We start from the raw sequence: 14,722 nt of genomic DNA on the forward strand, positions 1-14,722 counted from the left end.
ACTCCTAACCCACCACACACCTACTCAGAGGATTAAGGACGGGACGGTGAGCAGTGCCCGCATTGCTCGCTGGACCCTGCTCCTCTCCCAGATGGACCTTAGAGTAGAAGGCCCCCGCAAGCCAAGGCTCGCAGCCAACCTAATCCATCCAGGGAAAGCCCACAGGTGCTCCATAGAAGGGGTATGGGAGGTAAACATTGGCCTTCGGGCTGGGTTACACCCTACAGGCCGGGAAATCTACGTGGACGGGTCCAGCACGGTATCTGCTGGCGAGCGACTCACTGGGTGCGGAGTCTATGACCCAAGGGCAGGTATTGCCCTGGCAATCAAGCTCCCCAGCACCATGAGCACCCAGCATGCTGAACTGTCCGCCGTAATGTACGTGGTGACCCACCCCGAGGAATTCCCTACCCCGTACACGATTTGCTCGGACAGTATGTTCACCTGCAATTCGTGTACGGAGTACCTGGCTATCTGATCCCGTCGCGGATACATGTCTGCTGACGGGAGACCCCTGGCAATCAAGCCCCTGCTGGAGAAAATCATGACAGCGGTGGGGGAAGAGGGAAAGGTCTACATACATAAGGTGAAGGCCCATTCAAAAACCGAACCCTGTGCAGTGGGAAATCAACAGGCTGACAAACTGGCCAAAGAAGGTGCCCGCACGGGAAAGTTCTGGGACCCCTATGACATAGCAGCGGTCAAGAATAAGAACAGGGCAGTAGAGAGTACAGGGATAGCCTTGGCCCCGGACTTAAAAACAGTTCAGGCACAGGACCCAGTCCTGAAAGCTGTCCTGAACGCACTAGCTAGAGGAGAGAGAGTAGAAGGCCCGTACGGCACAGCAGCCATTACCGTTAAGGAAAGCATGCTGTTTGAAGAGGGACAATGGGTCGTGCCGCAACAGCACCAGAGGGAATTCCTAAAACTGACCCATGAGGGTCCAGGAGCGGGACACCCCGGGCCTGAGACCACCTGGCCGGGACTCAGGGAGGATGTCCGCGAGTTCTGTGCGAACTGCCTGGTGTGTGCTGCGAACAACCCTGACCCTCCCAGAAAAGGAAGGTGTCCCTAGGACACGTCAGGAGGGTAGAGGGACCATGGCAGTCAATCCAAATTGACTACATCGGGCCCCTACCCACTGCCCAGGGAGGCTACAAATACTGCCTAGTCCTGGTGGACGTGTTCTCAAAATGGGTTGAAGCCTTCCCCTGCTGAACAGCCACCAGACTAGGGACAGCTAAGATTCTAGTGAGGGAAGTGTTCTCCCGGTGGGGACTCCCACAGTATGTGGAGTCGGACCAGGGGAGCCATTTCACCGGGCAGGTAATGCAGGCAACCCTTAAGGTGCTCGGTATTGAGGGGAAATGGCACGTTGCCCACAATCCACAGTCATCGGGTATTGTGGAGCATTTAAACCGCACCATTAAAGAAAGGCTGCGGAAGGAAACGGGAGACTCACCCCAAAAGTGGGTGGAGGTCTTACCATTGGTCCTAATGGGGATCCGAGCTAGCCAGTCAAAAGGCACCGGGTATTCCCCATACGTGCTCTTGACTGGACGGATCATGCGGACCCCCACCCATGTCCTAGCCCTGGTGCTCACAGAAGGTCAGCTCAGAGAGGTGAACCGGGACCGGTTTGTCAGGAACCTGTTTTAACACCTCAAACAGATTCACTGGCAGGCTGCTAGTAACATGGGCAGACAGCATCAGGGGAACCGATTGCTGCTAGAACCCAGCAAACACCACGAATGGGAGATAGGGGACCAGGTCATGGTGAGGAACTATTCTCGGGTCGGGGTTTTTGAAGCATTATATATGGGGCCATACAGCATTGTGGACAAGGCAAGCCCGATGGTCTATGCCATAAAGCTGCCCCGCCGTACTAAGTGGTTCCACATCAACCAGTGCAAGCTGTACAACCCAGGGTCAGCCAAGCACAGAGGGCAGCCGGGAGGGGTGAACCGTCCTCAGGACAGGGACCCTCCGTTGGCTGTCCCCGACGGTGGAGGGTGCACAGGGAATGTGGCAGGCTCAGAAACCGTGCCTATAGGGGCGGTGAATTGCAGTACTGGAGGGGCTATCTCACCCATCGTTTGGGATTCGGACGCAACCTCAGTAACCCAAGCCCTGAGAAGGATCCTCCGTACACCACGGCCAAAGATACCGTGGTCACCGGCATCTGAACCTCAGCGATTCTACCCTAGGAGAAGGGCAGCCCGACAGGAAAGGCCGAAGGTCAGAAGTACAGAGGCCGCTCAGAGTAGGGACCACCAGCCAGCCGCCTCCAGCGGTGAGGGTCTCACAGGAGCAGTCGCAACGAGCTGCCCCAGAGACAAGGGTCTCCAGCTCACCGGCTGCGGGGAAACCCTAGCATCCAGGCGGCTATCAGGCCGCACAAGGCATGGGCCTGACAGGGACTAACCAGGCCACCCGGAGACGGGTGGCGGCTGTACATAGCTCTAATTTTAGTTTAAGGCAGCTGACTGCACCATTTTACATTTTAAGGTTAAGTTTAGAATTGAGGGTAATGTTGCAGTAATGTTTAGGTGATTATTTTGAGTTTGTCTTGTGTGTCAGCCAGCCTGAGAGCAGTTCTCAAGGGCAGGATCCAGACATTACCGGTTGATGAACAAACCTCAGCAGACCAATTGATGTTGTTCAATTTTAATCTATGTTTTTTTCCTTCTGTATTGTGGTTGTACGTTGCCTATATGCTGGTGAATATAATGTAACTGAAATGAAATGTAACTGTGCTGAAATGCAATTGTAGTGATTGAACCCCCTCCAAGCTGGGAGGGTATAAATGTAAAAAGTTTGTACCTGTAAAGGGAAAAGTGTGCATCTATGGTGATGTTGCATAAGTGTAATGCATTTTGGGTATTAGTTTAGCTAATTTACGGGGAAGGTTATCTCTTGGGAGTCAGGAACTTTGCTCACCTCGAAGAATGATACCATAAGTGATATGGTATCACAGGGGGGAATGTAGAATTTACCAATATCTCGCAAAGATTCCAGGTACCTTTCCCCTACAGAGGAGAAGAATCCCTTTCTGGGATTTTAAAATGAGTTTCAAGGGGCAGACGAAGCCTGCGGGGGATAAAAGGGGATGCATTCATGGAGACCCCCACCCCCCCCCCCCCCCCCCCAGTGTTTGGACACATAGGAAAGGGAATTCAAAATGGACCTAAATTACAGAAGCTTGAAATCTCCTAAACATCTATGGGAAGGAGCATATCAATTTTAAGATTCTACAACATTTTGGCTGCGAAAAAGAGTTACCAAATACAGGAGGTGGGGCCAAATTCATGCATTAAGGATCTCAGGCTATTCACCCTCTAAGAGATAATCGAATTACCCAATCAAGCACAATGGAAATCATGGTCAAGAAACTGGACAATCCTAAAACAATGCAAAACCAGTGATAGCACATTCTCACACCCTAATCGAGTTACTGCTGACAAAGGAGACATTTGAAAATCAATGGACAGAACAGTTTAAACAGAGCCCAAGAGATTTGATGGGAGATAACGGAGCCTTTTTTTTGGGATATATCTATCCCCCAGTTTTATAAGGAAAGACTAGCTGAACACAGAAACTAGCAGAACATAGGAGAGAAGCAGAACACAAAGCTAGCAGAACACAGACTTGAAGAAGAACACAGACTCTAGCAGAACACAGACTGTAACTCGCACAGACTCTAGCAGAACACAAACTAGCAGAACACAGACTTGAACAGAACACAGACTCGAAAGGAACACAGACAGACACAAGCAGCCGGAGTGAAGAAATGGAGTCGTGAGGAACTTACAAGAAATCGTCAAGGACCGACTGAGCACGAGGCCCACGAAATGGAAGGATGTCAGCAACCAAATTGACAAACCCGGGCTACCATAACCAGCGAAACGACCAACCAAAACCAACTCAGCAAAAACCGAAGAATCGACATTTATTTCCACTCTACAATCTTCTGAACGGCCAACGGGTGAGAAATTACCTAAAGGGACTAACTAAAACCAAAGAAAGTGGGTACTTATCCCATACATCCGAAACACAACTTACCGCATCAATGGATGCACCCCAACCGAAGACTACGCAGTCTGAAGTCCTCTCCTCCGTCCGGGGTATGCCTTGCCTAGAAGGCCAAGTGCAGTGAACCCCGAAACCGTGATTCACCGGCAACTGTCTAAAGGGATTGGTGAGCATAGCCCCTGAACCCTCAGAGCTATAACTTAGTTAGTTAGGGGAATTGGGAGGGGGGAGGCCGGGATAACTTGGGTAAATGTATCTGCATTCTCCTCTTTACCCCATTTAGAGTTTAAGCTGTATTCTTTTCCCCACAGGCTGTAATTTGATATTTTATTCAATGTGTTGTACCCCTCAGTGTGTATTGGTCTGTGTGTGTTATTAAAGGTGTGCCTTTACTTCTTTTTAAAGACAATAAAGCCATACCTGCTTCCTACCTTGAAACCGATTGTCTGTCCAAGTCTGTCACAGTCCCTTCATAATTCCAGTGTCTAGAACCAAGGGTGTGGGAGCGATTCGGAACCACTCATATAAGGTCAGAAGGGAAAGCTGACCCCCTGCAAACCACCCCTGACACATGCAGGAAACATAAAAACTGACTGCAAAAGCTTCTATAGCTATGTGAAGAGAAAAAAATAAGTGAAGACAAATGTAGGTCACTTGCAGTCAGAATCTTGTGAATTTATAATGGGGAACATAGAAATGGCAGACCAATTGAACAAATACTTTGGTTCTGTCTTCACTAAGGAAGACACAAATAACCTTCTGGAAATACTATGGGACCGAGGGTCTAGCGAGAAGGAGGAACTAAAGGAAATCCTTATTGGTAAGGAAATTGTGTTGGGGAAATTGATGGGATTGAAGGCCGATAAATTCCTAGGGCCTGATAGTCTGCATCCCAGAGTACTTAAGGAAGTGGCCCTAGAAATAGTAGGTGCATTGGTGGTCATTTTCCAACATTCTATAGACTCTGGATCAGGTCCTATGGATTGGAGTGCAGCTAATGTAACCCCACTTTTTAAAAAAGGAGGGAGAGAGAAAACAGGAAATTATAGACCGGTTAGCTTGACATCGGTAGTGGGGAAAATGTTGGAATCAATTATTAAAGATGTAATAGCAGTGCGTTTGGAAAGCAGTGACAGGATCGGTCCAAGTCAGCATGGATTTATGAAAGGGAAATCATGCTTGACAAATCTAGAATTTTTTGAACATGTAACGAGTAGAGTGGACAAGAGAGAACCAGTGGATGTGGTGTATTTGGGTTTTCAAAATGCTTTTGACAAGGTCCCACACAAGAGATTGGTGTGCAAAATTAAAGCACATGGTATTGGGGGTAATGTATTGACATGGATAGAAACGTAAAAACATAGAAACATAGAAAATAGGTGCAGGAGTAGGCCATTCGGCCTTTCGAGCCTGCACCATCATTCTATAAGATCATGGCTGATCAATCCCTCAGACTCCCTTTCCTGCTTTCTCTCCATACCCCTTGATCCCTTTAGCCGTAAGGGCCATATCTAACTCCCTCTTGAATATATCCAATGAACTGGCATCAACAACTCTCTGCGGTAGGTAATTCCACAGGTTAACAACTCTCTGAGGAGGAAGTTTCTCCTCATCTCAGTCCTAAATGGCCTACCTGGTTCAAATTCCCCAACATCGGGAACATTTTTCCCGCATCTAACCTGTCCAGTCCCGTCAGAATCTTATATGTTTCTATGAGATCCCCTCTCATCCTTCTAAACTCCAGTGTATAAAAGCCCAGTTGATCCAGTCTCTCCTCATATGTCAGTCCCGCCATCCCGGGAATCAGTCTGGTGAACCTTCGCGTAACTCCCTCATTAGCAAGAACGTCCATCCTCAGATTAGGAGACCAAAACTGAACACAATATTCCAGGTGAGGCCTCACCAAGTCCCTGTACAACTGCAATAAGACCTCCCTGCTCCTATACTCAAATCTCCTTGCTATGAAGGCCAACATACCATTTGCCTTCTTCACCGCCTGCTGTACCTACATGCCAACTTTCAATGACTGATGAACCATGACAACCAGGTCTCGTTGCACCTCCCCTTTTCCTAATCTGCTGCCATTCAGATAATATTCTGCTTTCATATTTTTGCCCCCAAAGTGGATAACCTCACATTTATCCACATTATACTGCATCTGCCATGCATTTGCCCACTCACCTAACCTGTCCAAGTCACCCTGCAGCCTCTTAGCGTCCTACTCACAGCTTACACCGCCATCCAGTTTAGTGTCATCTGCAATCTTGGAGATATTGCACTCAATTCCTTCATATAAATCATTAATGTATATTGTAAATAGCTGGGGTCCCAGCACTGAGCCCTGTGGCACTCCACTAGTCACTGCCTGCCATTCTGAAAACGACTAATTTATTCCGACGCTCTGCTTCTTGTCTGCCAACCAGTTCTCTATCCACATCAGTACATTACCCCAATACCATGTGTTTTGGTTTTGGCACACCAATCTCTTGTGTGGGACCTTGTCAAAAGTCTTTTGAAAGTCCAAATACACCACATCCACTGGTTTTCCCTTGTCCACTCTACGAGTTACATCCTCAAAAAATTCCAGATTTGTCAAGCATGATTTCCCCTTCATAAATCCATGCTGACTTGGACCGATCCTGTCACTGCTTTCCAAATGCGCTGCTATTTCATCTTTAATAATTGATTCCAACATTTTCTTCACTACTGATGTCAGGCTAACTGGTCTATAATTACCCGTTTTCTCTCTTCCTCCTTTTTTAAACAGTGGTGTTACATTAGCCAACCTCCAGTCCATAGAAACTGATCCAGAGGCTATAGACTGTTGGAAAATGATCACCAATGCATCCACTATTTCTATAGCCACTTTCTTAAGTACTCTGGGACGCAGACTATCAGGCCCCGGGGATTTATCAGCCTTCAATTCCATCAATTTCCCTAACACAATTTCCTGCTTTATAAGGGTATCCTTCAGTTCCTCCTTCTCACTAGACCCTTGGTCCCCTAGTATTTCCGGAAGGTTATTTGTGTCTTCCTTCGTGAAACCAGAACCAAAGTATTTGTTTAACTGGTCCGCCATTTCTTTGTTCCCCATTATAAGTTCACCTGAATCTGACTGCAAGGGACCTACGTTTGTTTTCACTAATCTTTTTCTCTTCACATATTTATAGAAGCTTTTGCAGTCAGTGTTTATGTTCCCAGCAAGCTTCCTCTCGTGCTCTATTTTCCCTCTCCTAATTAAACCCTTTGTCCTCCTCTGCTGTATTATAAAATTCTCCCAGTTTTCTGGCCAATTTATACGCCTCTTCCTTAATACTATCCTTAATTTCCCTTGTTAGCCACGGTTGAGCCACCTTACCCGTTTTATTTTTACTCCAGACAGGGATGTACAATTGTCAAAGTTCATACATGTGATCTATAAATGATTGCCATTACCTATCCACCGTCAACGCTTTAAGTCTCACTCGCCAGTCTATTCTAGCCAATTCACGTCTCATACCATCGAAGTTATCTTTCCTTAAGTTCAGGACCTTAGTCTCTGAATTAACTGTGTCACTCTCCATCTTAATAAAGAATTCTACCATATTATGGTCACTCTTCCCCAAGGGGCCTCGCACAACAAGATTGTTAATTAGTCCTTTCTCATTACACATCAGATGGCCAGCCCTCTAGTTGGTTCCTCGACATATTGGTCTAGAAAACCATCCCTAATACACTCCAGGAAATCCTCCTCCACCGCATTGCTACCAGTTTGGTTAGCCCAGTCAATATGTAGATTAAAGTCACACATGATAACTGCTGTACCTTTATTGCACGCATCCCTAATTTCTTGTTTGATGCTGTCCCCAGCCTCACTACTACTGTTTGATGGTCTGTACACAACTCCCACTAACGTTTTCTGCCCTTTGGTATTCCGTAGCTCCACCCATACAGATTCCACATCGTCCAAGCTAAAGTCCTTCCTTCTATTGCATTAATTTCCTCTATAACCAGCAATGCCACCCCAACTCCTTTTCCTTTCTGTCTATCCTTCCTAAATGTTGAATACCCCTGGATGTTGAGTTCCCAGCCTTGGTCACCCTGGAGCTATCTCTCCTTGATGCCAATTACATCATATCAGTTAACTGTGATCTGTGCAGTTAATTCGTCCACCTTATTCCAAATACTCCTCGCATTGAGGCACAGAGCCTTCAGGCTTGACTTTTTAACACCCTTTGCCCCGTTAGAATTTTGCTGTAATGTGGCCCTTTTTGTTTTTGCCTTGGGTTTCTCTGCCCTCCACTTTTACTTTTCTTCTTTCTATTTTTTGCTTCTGCCCCCATTCTTCTTCATTCTGTCTCCCTGCATCGGTTCCCATCCCCCTGCCATATTAGTTTAACCCCTCCCCAACAGCACTAGCAAACACTCCCCCTTGGACATTGGTTCCGGTCCTGCCCAGGTGCAGACCGTCCGGTTTGTACTGGTCCCACCTCCCCCAGAACCGGTTCCATAGTCCCAGGAATTTGAACCCCTCCCTTCTGCACCACTCCTCAAGCCACGTATTCATCTGAGCTATCCTGTGATTCCTACTCTGACTAGCACGTGGCACTGGTAGCAATCCTGAGATTACTACTTTTGAGGTCCTACTTTTTATTTTAGCTCCTCGCTCCCTAAATTCATCTTGTAGGACCTCATCCCTTTTTTTTACCTATAGCGTTGGTACCTATATGCACCATGACAGCTGGCTGTTCACCCTCCCTCTTCAAAATGTACTGCACCCGCTGCAAAACATCCTTGACCCTTGCACCAGGGAGGTACATACCATCCTGGAGTTTTGGTTGCGGCTGCAGAGACGTCTATCCATTCCCCTTACCATTGAATCCCCTATCACTAACGCTCTCCCACTCTTTTTCTTGCCCTCCTGTGCAGCAGAGCCACCCACGGTGCCATGGACTTGGCTGCTGCTGCCCTCCCCTGATGAGTCATCCCCCTCAACAGTACCCAAAGCGGTGTATCTGTTTTGCAGGGGGGTGACCGCAGGGGACCCCTGCACTACCTTCCTTGCACTGCTCTTCCTGTTGGTCACCCATTCCCTATCTGGCTGTGTACCCTTTACCTGTGGTAAGACCAACTCACTAAACGTACTATTCACACCATCCTCAGCATCGTGGATGCTCCAGAGTAAATCCACCCGCAGCTCCAGTGCCACAATGAGGTCTGTCAGGAGCTGCAGGCAGATACACTTCCCACACATGTAGTCGTCAGAAGTGTCCCTGACTTCCCACATATTACAGGAGGAGCATAACACGTGTCCAAGCTCTCCTGCCCCTAGATTAACTTAGTTTGGCAACAACAATGCTAAAAGGTTACTTACTGACAAAGAAAAAAAGAAGAAAGGTAAACTACTCACCAATCACCAGCCAATCACTTACCCCTTGGCTGTGACATCACCTTTCTATTTATTTCTACTTCGTTTTTACCTCCCTGCTGCTGCTGCACCAGCTCGCCATTTGTAGGCCCCCCGACTCGATGCTACTGCTCCTTCTCAATCTCCCACTCCCCGACTACTGCTGATGGGCCTCTTATAGGCCCCCCGACTCGACGCTGTTCTGCCTCCTCAATCTCCCGTTCCCCCGACTGCTGCTGATGGGCCTCTTGGTTGTCAGACAGGAAGCAAAGAGTAGGAATAAACGGGTCCTTTTCAGAATGGCAGGCAGTGACTAGTGGGGTACCGCAAGGTTCAGTGCTGGGACCCCAGCTATTTACAATACACATTAATGATTTGGACGAAGGAATTGAATGTAATATCTCAAAGTTTGCAGATGACACTAAGCTGGGTTGCAGTGTGAGCTGTGAGGAGGATGGTAAGAGGCTGCAGGATGACTTGGCTAGGTTAGCTGAGTGGGCAAATGCATGGCAGATGCAGTATAATGTAGATAAATGTGAGGTTAACCACTTTGGTGGCAAAAACAGGGAGGCAGAATATTATCTGAATGGTGACAGATTAGGAAAAGGGGAGATGCAACGAGACCTGGGTGTCATGGTACATCAGTCATTGAAAGCAGGCAGTGAAGAAGGCAAATGAAATGTTGGCTTTCATAATGAGAGGATTTGAGTATAGGAGCAGGGAGGTCTTACTGCAGTTGTACAAGGCCTTGGTGAGGCCACACCTTGAATATTGTGTACAGTTTAATCTCCTAATCTGAAGAAGGACATTCTTGCTATTGAGGGAGTGCAGTGAAGGTTCACCAGACTAATTCCCGGGATGGCAGGACTGACATCTGAAGAAAGACTGGGTCGACTCGGCATATTCATTGGAATTTAGAAGAATGAGAGGGGATCTCATAGAAACATATAAAATTAGAAACATAGAAAATAGGTGCAGGAGTAGGCCATTCGGCCCTTCTAGCCTGCACCGCCATTCAATGAGTTCATGGCTGAACATTCAACTTCAGTACCCCATTCCTGCTTTCTCGCCATACCCCTTGATCCCCCTAGCAGTAAGGACCTCATCTAACTCCTTTTTGAATATATTTAGTGAATTGGCCTCAACAACTTTCTGTGGTAGAGAATTCCACAGGTTCACCACTCTCTGGGTGAAGAAGTTCCTCCGCATCTCAGTCCTAAATGGCTTACCCCTTATCCTTAGACTGTGACCTCTGGTTCTGGACTTCCCCAACATTGGGAACATTCTTCCTGCATCTAACCTGTCTAACCCCGTCAGAATTTTATATGTTTCTATGAGGTCCCCTCATTCTTCTGAACTCCAGTGAATACAAGCCCAGTTGATCCAGTCTTTCTTGATAGGTCAGTCCCGCCATCCCGGGAATCAGTCTGGTGAACCTTCGCTGCACTCCCTCAATAGCAAGAATGTCCTTCCTCAGGTTAGGAGACCAAAACTGTACACAATACTCCAGGTGTGGCCTCACCAATGCCCTGTACAACTGTAGCAACACCTCCCTGCCCCTGTACTCAAATCCCCTTGCTATGAAGGCCAACATGCCATTTGCTTTCTTAACCGCCTGCTGCACCTGCATGCCAACCTTCAATGACTGATGTACCATGACACCCAGGTCTCTTTGCACCTCCCCTTTTCCTAATCTGTCACCATTCAGATAATAGTCTGTCTCTCTGTTTTTACCACCAAAGTGGATAACCTCACATTTATCCACATTATACTTCATCTGCCATGCATTTGCCCACTCACCTAACCTATCCAAGTCGCTCTGCAGCCTCACAGCATCCTCCTCGCAGCTCACACTGCCACCCAACTTAGTGTCATCCGCAAATTTGGAGATACTACATTTAATCCCCTCATCTAAATCATTAATGTACAGTGTAAACAGCTGGGGCCCCAGCACAGAACCTTGCGGTACCCCACTAGTCACTGCCTGCCATTCTGAAAAGTACCCATTTACTCCTACTCTTTGCTTCCTGTCTGACAACCAGTTCTCAATCCATGTCAGTACACTACCCCCAATCCCATGTGCTCTAACTTTGCACATCAATCTCTTGTGTGGGACCTTGTCGAACGCCTTCTGAAAGTCCAAATATACCACATCAACTGGTTCTCCCTTATCCACTCTACTGGAAACATCCTCAAAAAATTCCAGAAGATTTGTCAAGCATGATTTCCCTTTCACAAATCCATGCTGACTTGGACCTATCATGTCACCTCTTTCCAAATGCACTGCTATGACATCCTTAATAATTGATTCCATCATTTTACCCACTACCGATGTCAGGCTGACCGGTCTATAATTCCCTGTTTTCTCTCTCCCTCCTTTTTTAAAAAGTGGGGTTACATTGGCTACCCTCCACTCCATAGGAACTGATCCAGAGTCAATGGAATGTTGGAAAATGACTGTCAACGCATCCACTATTTCCAAGGCCACCTCCTTAAGTACTCTGGGATGCAGTCCATCAGGCCCTGGGGATTTATCGGCCTTCAATCCCATCAATTTCCCCAACACAAATTCTGACGGGATTGGACAGATTAGATGCAGGAAGAATGTTCCCGAAGTTGGGGAAGTCCAGAACCAGGGGTTACAGTCTAAGGATAAGGGGTAAGCGAATTAGGACCGAGATGAGGAGAAACTTCTTCACTCAGAGAGTTGTGAACCTGTGGAATTCTCTACCACAGAAAGTTGTTGAGGCCAGTTTGTTAGATATATTCAAAAGGGAGTTAGATGTGGCCCTTACAGCTAAAGGGATCAAGGGGTATGTAGAGAAAGCAGGAATGGGGTACTGAAGTTGCTTGATCAGCCATGATCTTTATTGAATGGTGGTGCAGGCTCGAAGGGCCGAATGGCCTACTCCTGCACCTGCATTCTATGTTTCTATGTTTCTGCTCCTGTGAAGCACCTTGGAACGTTTCACTACGTTAAAGGTGCTGTATAAATACAAGTTGCTGTTGTCGGAGGGTGGGAGGGGTGGACGCGGGGCACTACCTGCCCTTCAGTGCCCCGCGTTGCCATGGTGAGTGAAGTGCTGGAGCGATCGATACCAGAAAACGGGTCCTTCGAGAAGCAAAGGACCCTGGTTTAAATAAATGATGCTGCAGTTGAAATGTTGCGGTCGATGCTCCTCACACCAGCGCATCCACCTTATCCAACATGGCGGGCACTGCCCGCCGATCGGAAATGCCCGCGCTCTTCCTGCCCGCCAAGTTGGAGGCTCAGGGGGCAATGTAGCACCTGTACAATGGGCACTGCGCGGCCTAAGATCCAGGCCAGGGAATGAGCTCAGTCTCTGCCAGTGTCAGGCTGACCGCTGATGGACACAAGCAGCCCAGAGTGTTGGGACCTCCTGGCCATGGAGCTATCAAAGGCATTGTCCCTGTCTTTTGGTAGACCCAACACACACACACACACTCCCGCGGGGCTGTCAATCCACACCACCATCTCGGAAGGTTTGCAACTTGAATGCGCTGGCTTGATTCGCTGAACTCTGCCAGATATGTTGCATGGTCCTCCTGATGGCTCTCCATCTCCACCTTGCTCTGTGGAGCAAATATTCACAGAATTTAATGTAGATCTCTGACAGCTTGCAGACACAGCGGGCAGTAGTGGACCCTAACCCTGTGTGTGTACTGCGGCCAGCCAGAACCAAATAAATAATCTAACATCCACAATAATGCTTCACAGCAACATTCTCTGTCATACGATGTACAGATCAAAGTCCCCGCTTCTGACTGCACAAACGTTCATCACTTGGACTACATTCAGATGAAAGGAGAAAGGACTATGGGGTGGGGGGGGGGATTAATAAGGGGCTTTCTCAATAGCGGTTGGCCCAGTCTGCAATGTCTCCTTGTACTAAACCAATGCGAGCCTTTCTTTGAATGAAGAAAGCAGATGAGGGACCAATACCATCGTGTAGTTTGAAAAGAGTCGGATAAATCAAGGAACAGCAATTAGATGGCATGAAGCTCGGAGATTAAAAGCCTTTAATTGTGGAAGGAAGGTAGAGTTAAAAGATGTATTGAAATGCAGGCAAAGAATGGGTTAGCATGCGAGATGGTGCAATGAGCAGCCATTCAAACACAGCCAAGATTGTCTCCTGTTGACCCGTGGAAAAGGACCCGATCCTTCAAAAAGAAAAGTACAAAGAACTGTTTGAGCTGGAGACACAAAGAACAGTTTGCTGAGTTCAGCACTTACTGTTACTGTCCATCTGTGAAAGGTCCACACTGAAACCAGCCTGTGAGATTCTCATTCCATTCAGCATCTGTGTAACTGAAACAGAAGCAAACCTTTAGCTGAAAGCCCAGGAACTAATACAGCTCCCCATCATTAGTTTGTGGTACAAAATATTCCAAAGTTTGCCGGCACAGGCACAATGGGCTGAATGGCCTCCTCCTGTGTTGTGTGATTTTATGAAAAGATAATCGTGTTGATGTTTGGGCTGAGTGTGAAAGGAGCCCCAGTTAGTGGGGCCCTGTCTCTGACTCCTGCCACATACAGGGAATCACCAGCAGGCCTGTCACTGGCCCCTTCCCTCATGCCGGCCCATGATTGCAATTGTCCTCTCCACAATGAGCGGGACTATGTGTTGAGATGAGATATCAAATTGTTTCGTGTCCCTGGTCATTGGGGTGACCGCGTCAGTGCCTGACTCAGTAACCGCTCCAGCTCCTCTTCTCGCTGCAGATTGTGTATAAAACTGTGTGAATTCACATTGTAGACACACATGACACTCAAACGTCTGTTTCCATGCTGCAATCTCCATCACAGCTTAGAGTGAGCCCATCTGCAGTCACATAACAGTGTATTCCAGCAGAGTGGGACATACACTGTCACATAACAGTGTATCTCAGCAGAGTGGGACCTACACTGTCACATAACAGTGTATCTCAGCAGAGTGGGACATACGTTGTCACATAACAGTGTATCCCAGCAGAGTGGGACATACACTGTCACATAACAGTGTATCTCAGCAGAGTGGGACATACACTGTCACATAACAGTGTATCTCAGCAGAGTGGGACATACACTGTCACATAACAGTGTATCCCAGCAGAGTGGGACATACACTGTCACATAACAGTGTATCTCAGCAGAGTGGGACATACACTGTCACATAACAGTGTATCTCAGCAGAGTGGGACATACACTGTCACATAACAGTGTATCCCAGCAGAGTGGGACATACGTTGTCACATAACAGTGTATCCCAGCAGTGTGGGACATACACTGTCACATAACAGTGT

General features: G+C 47.5%; 1 protein-coding gene across 1 annotated transcript in view; it reads right to left on the bottom strand.

Annotated features, from left to right (window-relative positions):
- Positions 1–14,722, bottom strand: part of LOC139237858 (uncharacterized) — a 198,024-nt gene that overhangs the window by 108,282 nt on the left and 75,020 nt on the right. Inside the window, exon 11 of the mRNA XM_070867083.1 lies at positions 13,674–13,748. Coding sequence (XP_070723184.1) covers positions 13,674–13,748 — 75 coding nt within the window. The remainder of the gene's footprint in view (positions 1–13,673; positions 13,749–14,722) is intronic.

This window comes from Pristiophorus japonicus, chromosome 24 (assembly GCF_044704955.1).
Source record: "Pristiophorus japonicus isolate sPriJap1 chromosome 24, sPriJap1.hap1, whole genome shotgun sequence".
NCBI lineage: Eukaryota > Metazoa > Chordata > Chondrichthyes > Pristiophoridae > Pristiophorus > Pristiophorus japonicus.